The sequence below is a fragment of the Chelon labrosus genome (genome assembly GCF_963514085.1).
Source record: "Chelon labrosus genome assembly, chromosome: 24".
NCBI classification, from domain to species: domain Eukaryota; kingdom Metazoa; phylum Chordata; class Actinopteri; order Mugiliformes; family Mugilidae; genus Chelon; species Chelon labrosus.
In genome coordinates, this window is record NC_140357.1 from 2,902,057 (window position 1) to 2,909,836 (window position 7,780).

At 42.1% G+C, this 7,780-nt stretch overlaps 1 protein-coding gene across 1 annotated transcript in view; it reads right to left on the minus strand.

Moving 5' to 3' along the window:
• Positions 1–399: 399 nt before the first annotated feature.
• The window catches only part of stk11ip (serine/threonine kinase 11 interacting protein), a 17,491-nt gene continuing 10,110 nt past the window's right edge, over positions 400–7,780 (minus strand). Inside the window, 4 exon segments of the mRNA XM_084574316.1 lie at positions 400–1,581; positions 1,728–1,948; positions 2,712–2,794; positions 3,756–3,840. Of these exon segments, the coding sequence (XP_084430442.1) occupies positions 1,441–1,581; positions 1,728–1,948; positions 2,712–2,794; positions 3,756–3,840 (530 nt within the window). The 3' untranslated portion in view covers positions 400–1,440.

Consider the following 7,780-nt stretch of genomic DNA (forward strand, 5'->3'; position numbering starts at 1 on the left):
ATAAATCCAGTTATTAAAAATTTGTTTTCCTTTTCTCATTATATGCACAAAATGTTTTCATTTTGAAAAAAATCTGTATTTTCTTTCCACACTTCTGCTTCATTATGCAAATTAGGTAAGAAAAAAAAAAAAAGAAAGAAGCAGTGCCGTAAAGACGGAAATATCAATTTACCTCACATCTGATAAATTAATAAATGCCTAAATTTAGTTTGAATGTTATTTTTTTATAAATTTAACTGCATACAAATGTATCTACTGAGTCATTTCCTTATTTTTAATTTTGACACTTTTGGTCCTCTACTCTTAAAGCGAAATACAGTAATATTTGAAAGTTCTTGAGCTTCTTTCACCTTGTAGCAAGTTTCAGAACAAAAAAGAAAAACGACAAAGAAAAAAACCCACCATTAAACACATTACTTTTATACTCATTGTAACACACATTGTACAATTATATAAAAATAAAAGACAGCATTCAGCGTGAACCTTATGTTATGGGGAAAAAAAGAAGCGAACAAAGAAATAAATTAAGTTAGAATCAAAATCGCTGAGTTGATTATGATCTTTACAGCATCTGTACACGCTGATATATGTACATCAATTCACATCACAGTGGCCACATTTATAATACATTTCAAGCTGATACAGAAACAGATATGAAGACTTAGTTGAGATAAATGCATATGAGTTTCTTTTTTAGTCCAGTAGCTCTGTAAACGAACCAAAACACAAATTATAGTACTGCTAATGCTAATGCTAATCTTAGAACATGGTAAGCTAACCAATTTCCGACGTATCGTGAGAACGTAATTGGGGGCAAAATGTGTGAGGTATCTTGAGATGACAGCGCCTTGAACTTTGGTCTTTCAGAAGCACCCCCAGCCTCGTGTTGAGCGCGTGATGCCTCAACTCGCTGCACCTTCAGATGCCGAACAAGGACTGCCCGGCTTAACAAAAAGGGGGTTGACATCGTATACTTTGGGCACCTTGCATTAAAGAAATCCACTTAACGCCTCGAGTTCCTAACCTCCAAATCGGCCCCATGTTGGCTTAATGCTACAGATGATTTGAGAACGCTGTGCGGTGCATTAAGGTGCGCTTCAATAGGACAACATTTCAAAAGAAACAAGGCACGCTCCCATTTCAGCTGTAGAAAAGTTCAGTGGCATGGTATCTGGAGGAGAAATTATGCAACAGTGCTTTTACAGGCTTGTGTACCACATGAATGAGTGCAATCATTTCCAAGTCCTTGGCTTAGAGCAACAACAGTAATGGGACCAGACTGAGTGCAGACTGTGTAGAGAGAAAATAAAGACACACTCGCTCATGCTCGCAAAAAAAATTTCCCAGTACCAACGCAGTCTTTCACAGAACACACAGGAGCACACGCACAGAGCTGGCTTGTAACTTTTCTCTTGTTATGTGCCCTCCCCCCCGCCCCCATTATGCTGCTTTGTCTTGCAGACTGGTGTGCAGTTTTACTCCGAACATGGCCTCCCACTGTGTCCTGACCCAGGCCAGCAGACCCTGGAGGAGCTCGCCGCTCTCCGAGCGCACACACCACGTCTTCTCCTGTTTCACAGTCTGGAGAAAAACACAGCATGAGGGTATGAAAATTAAACCAGTTAATCACAGGGGAGTTTAAACGTCAGCCTGCTGCAGAGTAAGAACTGAATGGAAAAGCTGGACGTGAATGTTTCGTCTACGGCAGAAGGAGGCTTCGTACAAACCTCGTCGTAAAGGCTGATGTCCATCCTGCACTGGTCCGAGGGCCACAGGACGACTGAGCTCACACAGCTGATTGGCAGCGTCTCCAAAATGGCGAAGCTCCCACTGCACGGCTCTTTGTTTTCATCCGCCGTCGGGCTCTTTTTCCTCCACTGGTGGTCCTCTTTGAGAAGGTAGAGGGTTTCCCGCGTCGCCAGAACCGTCAACGGCGTCCAAATATCCTCTGAAAGAAGTCAAACGGATGCACTTCGTTTAGTTTAGGACTTGACAGAAAATCTAATGCCTCTTACATGATTAGTTAACTTTTGAAATGAAGCCCTTTAACTGCGGGTGATAACCTCTGATCTTGGACAAAAGGCGACAGCTACAGGTCAGTGACTTTACAAAGCACCTTCGCCTCTGCAAAGATAACATTTGGTGTTACATTTCACGTCAGAGAACTTCATCCGCAGAAGAGCAAGTGGGGGGGGAGAAGGCAAATCTAGGCACGCTGAAACATCAGCACTCGAAATTCCACGGCCTCGCACAGCTGTCTGAGTAGCCCGCAGCTACCTTGGCTTTAAATTCTGGAGCACAAACATCCAGCAGCACAGAGGTACCTAACCACATGCACTGCCAACAGAGTCACCTGTCACACTGCTGAGTCAAAACAGATACCTGTCTCATTTCGTGATTAAACGGGTTGTTGAGTTAGCGCTCCCCACAAATCACATCATGTTTTCTATATTTCCTGCCGTAATTTACTGGTAGTTTTCCCTTCTGGCAAACAGTCCCGACTTAACCTTTCCTCCAGTTATCATACACAACATGCTGCGTCTTGAAAACTTTCTCGAAACGAATATTCAAAACCCGGGAAGATTAAAGCCGATTTCTCCGGTGATAAGATATCTGGCAAAGGAGCGGAGTTCCTTCAAAGATCCAATGGAGCCTTAAATGAATAAATGAATAAATGAATAGTAATAACAATTAAGTCAATGATTTGTCACCTTGCAGGACGAAAGCCAGGATGTAGAAGAACTGTAGCTGTCCATCCTCCACGTCTGCCTGGATGTCTTCACACACCAGAGGCCTACAAAGGTCGACAGAAATGACGCATGACATACATATAAAACCGCATGAAAAACCTCCTATCACATCTAAACTGTCTGCTACACCGTTCATCAAGATAGCTCGTAGCTAACAGGTGCTGCTGTGTCACACGGAAGCACTTCAACATGGCGTGTTTCACAGTAAGTGTGAAGCGAAGGGGGATAATTGACATAATAGTAGACAGGATTTGGATTGCGCAAACGCTGGAAAGTGCGTCCCGAGACTGCGGTTGCAGCGAACACATGAAGGGGCTGCTCGGATTTGTTTTGGTTTAAGCGTTATCGCCCGCGGACAAATTGGGTGGGGATCTGAGGCACCTTTGTGTGTTGATACCTTCACAATGAAGGCGCGGTGTTGGCACGTCACTCAGGACGCAGTCTAAACTAAAATGATTGCTATTTATTTAAATTCGGCTAGTTGGATCAAACATCTTTGCTCGGTTGTCCAAACTGCTTCAAAAAGACATATACAATGTGTATGCATTAGTTACAGACTCTTTTTTATGAAGGTTTAAGAAGGTTTCTAATGAAAACAACATGTTTTTCTGTGTCAAGAAACAAAAACATATAAATAAAAGGTGTAAAAAAAAAAAAAAAAGCGACATGCATGCTTTGGGATTTGCAGCGCAACACATGTTACAAATTAAGATGTGGTTTACCAGCTAATTTAGCGAGCCCGTTTTACAAAATGAAGTCTAAAAAAAGCTGATTGTAATCAACTAAAGATGTGCGAGAAATGTGCAGTGTTAGAACTTCCACAGCCGTGACTCCCTTTAACCTACACCGCCCGACCACATACAAATGTGCACGACACGACTCAGACCACATCTTTCGGCATCAAACGGAGTCAGAAAGATGCCGGCCGCCTTCTCGCTGCGTCTCGGCGCGGTGGGCGCGCGGGGGGGGGGGGGGTGGGGTGGGGGGCGGCGGCGTGGAACGTACCAGAGATGGTGCTGGGGGGCGAGCCTTGTGGTGGAGATGGACATCAGCTTGCTGTCGGATTTGTGAGCCATCTCACGTACAATTCCTGAGGACATGACAACAAAACAAAGCTGAGTTTTGGAATATACTAGCACTGTCATCCAGGCTGTGAAACAATCAGATACAGAACACCTTCCTTCTCGTCTTTCAGCGCTCTCAAATGAGGAAATGCCACAACAATGGTAATCTGAGATCTCTTTTTTTGTTTAGACTGTAATCCTAACTCTAAAAAACAAGTTTCTTATTTTATCCGGAGCATCAGAAACTTTGCTTGGACACTTCATGGGTTGTATTTTTTTCCTGACAACAACTTTTTCCTGATAGTTCAGAGAACCCAGGTTACATTTGTAACTTTTCCCCCATTCTCCCAGGTGCTGTTGCTACTACCTTCTCTTTGCTACAGCTCTGGCAAAAGATCACTGCTGCTTGACGTAAAATGACGTAAAATGACGTAAACAAATGCAAAAGAACAACCTGATGCTGATTAGCTTCATCAGCCCTGCAGCAGTTTGTCTGGTTTATTTATATTTAAAAGTCCCGCAATGTAGCTTTAACAAATTAAAGCCATTCCAGTTGTCTCTGAATAAGTACTTCTAGACTCTGCAGCAATGCTAATTAAAGTATTTTGTTTGTGATTCTGGTAGCCATTTGGTTTTCTCAGCTTCATATAACTGTAAATTGCATATTTGAGGGTTTTAGTTTTTTTGGGATGAAGAAAATTTAATGATGTTGACTTAACTGCAGCCCTAAATGAAAGCTGCAGTCTTGTTTCTTTGGTCCAGACCCTTGCACCAACCCCCAACCCTTTAAATCTTCCATTTTCTGTGAAGCATTTAAAGAAATATCCAACCAGAGATTCAAAAATGAGTCCAAACCCAAAGAATGCAAGAAAGATCCTGAAAGCTTATCTGCCAACCAAAGATTCATTGACTGTGAGAAATTAAGTCAAATTTCCAAGATTCTTTCTGAAAATAATGCATCACGTTTGAGCAGAACTGTAGTTTACAGCTTGGAGCTTGTTGAAACAGCGGGGGAAGTGAAGAACTGTGAGCAACTGTTCAAACATGAGATGCCAAACACATCCCTCCGCTCACTCTCATGAGGAATTTCAGAAGTTTAAGATTTTGGGGGTTGTTTACAGTGATCAGAGAGGCACATGTGTACAAGAACAAGTAAATCGGGAGTCTGAAAATCTGCCTCTAAACCCTGAAAAGACACAGCAACGTTATAGTAGACTAAAAATGTCACACCCAAATTTTCAAGGAATGAGGTCTACGCACAAAAGCCAAATTCAACCTGAGACGACTTCTGCTATTGTAGCTGCAATAAGAAAGCCAAAAAGGTTTATGGTTCCAGGTGTAAGGTTTCAGCGCCACTGATTCAATGGGTGAGAAACTGTTGGGAACACAATCCGCTGGGTCACGCCAACAGTCATGAATTGTTGCATGTCATTGAGTGTGACAACAATACAGGGCAGAGAGGATATATGCAGTGTGGCTTCACAGTCATGTCTGAATGGTCGGGAGTTCAAAAAGATTTAAAAGGACACTGAGGCGGAAAAAGGGGCGCAAGAGAGGACAATACTGGATTACCAGCAGAGTAAGGTAAGATGATGAGAAAACAGGCTGGGGTTTATACTTAGCCTTTTATCAAGAAGAGGTGATATAATTTTTGCAAAGAATCACAAAATGACTTTCCTAGAAATGTGCATATGGGTATAAAGCATAGACTGTATATAAATATGGACAATGCATGCCCACTTCCTTGCATTGGCCAAACTGATGCTAGTTTCCCAGGGATACGGTTGACAACATCTTGTGAGTTTGGACTCAGAGTCTGCACAGTATACTCCAAGAGTGGAGCCAGGCGGAGCCACGTTATCGATGCCCCGCCCACACTTCCTCCAGACTCACTCGTGTTTCCGTCAAATTAAAACTGCGCTCTGCTCTACCTCTACCAGCTGCAAAGAAATGTTGGATTATACACTTTACTTATTTTTATTTTTTCCAACTCTCACAGTCCTACGGGACTGCTTCAACCAACAGTTGCAGTTGGCATGGCAACTGTAGTCATCATGAGGTCCCATCCTGTTTCTATAGCATCTAAAACTAAACTTCTCAGGAAAATGGACACCTGAGTACGCATCAGCATTATCTGAACTACTAGAAAGTATCCTTGAAAATAAAATATTTGATGCATATTTTAGTGTTTTAGTTCGACCTCATTGTCTCATCCACTAACTTAGCTTATGACCTATACTGCAGCTAGTCACCAGGGGGAGCTCTACTTGCTTTGGCTTCACTTTTGAGGAGCTGTTTCATTGTCCATCTTTATTTACAGTCTATGATATAGCCATCATCAACGCCATCATTGCTGTTTGTGAAGGAGAGATGCATGGAAGTGAAATGATTGAAAAAAGTAGTTCAATGGATGCCCCAAGTGCAGGATGAGTCATTAACATTTTCGAAATTGTTTCCTGGAAACAAACTCTAAAATATCATTAATAGGGCCAACACATTTAGTTTTTTTTGCCAGTGTTGGGCCTGATACTAGCATATAGGTGGTGTATAGTGCAAGACATATCATATAAATGCTTTTAAATGTATGCATACACTATTGACATGTTCTTACGCCCTATACATGCTGAACGATATTGCATCAGAACCATCTCTCTCCCAAAAATCATATTTTGCTGTTGAATCTATAATCCTGTGAATTCAGGAGTTAAAACAAAGTTGCTTTTGGACTGAAAAGACACAGTCCGTGCCCTGCACTTCGTCATATCTCTGACGTTTCTCAGATGCTATGTACAACAAAAAAAGTGTCCGATCTAATCAGATTCAGACATTTTCATCTTTTGAGCTTGCGTTTCAGTGCGCTTCAAAAATATTTTGGACAAGATTGGCAGATGGCTCGATCTCTTTCACGAAAACCCACTTTGGACTCGGGTCCAAGTCTCTCACATTGTTGGCAGCGCGGACCATGTCTGAGGAGAAGCAGCGAGTGTCAGACCAACTACATGATTAAATAACGTGTTAACGTGAACAGTTTACTGAGGTGCCATCCAAGACTGCAATCACGAGTAAGCAAAGGTGACAGGCAGAGCGTGTTAAGAACCAAGTTTGTAACAAATGGAGTCTCATTGGTGCTCTGGTGTGTGTCAATATTGCGTTGCTCTCATCTCAGACGCAGTGGCTGTTTCCAACACCAACAGCAATGCCCCTGATAATTTTCACATGAAATCAAATAGCATAGCACTGTCTAATATGTTCGACAGCTGAGAGAGTAAACAGATTAAGATTAAACGTTCAGTTTCCAAAGCAACTATTGTACTTGTTGAGTTGATGCATCCACCAGTATGACTACATTTCCTGTACCACAGTTTGAGTACAACAAGAAAACAACAGGAAACAAAAGAAAAATCATTTGGCTGCAGATTCCAGGGGTCTCGTGTTATCTCTAATGTTTCAATAAAGTTGTGTCAGACTTGGTCGGAGAAAGAAGCTCCAAGCTCCAGAAAACTGTCCCTGTTATAACCACATCCTTTCCCTGTCTTCCAGCCAGCGAGTCCATCGTCATTCCAGTGGTGGTTTTAAACTTTGTCCACATGATAGGAGCCAGCTTGGACGATAGACAGGGTTTGTTATGGTTAAGCTTTTCCGTACTTCTTCTCCTGACAAAATATTACAACAGCTGTTTTTGGGTTAATTTGGCACCGGGAACAGAGAGTCTGGCATAACGGCAACTTAGTTATCTCTGACTTCGGGATAAAAGGAAGTACAAACATCACATACGTGACGTGTTGGTATCTGGCACAATCAGAAACATCAGGTTTCATTCATCTTCTAAAGATGCACCTGGAAGGCTGCAGAAAAGCAGTCATGTTTTTCACTTTGTCTGTTCTGTTTTGGAGACACTCTGTGGTCTTGCTGAAAGCAATCTGGAATCATTTTCAGCCACAAAGAATACAACACAGCAAATGAGCT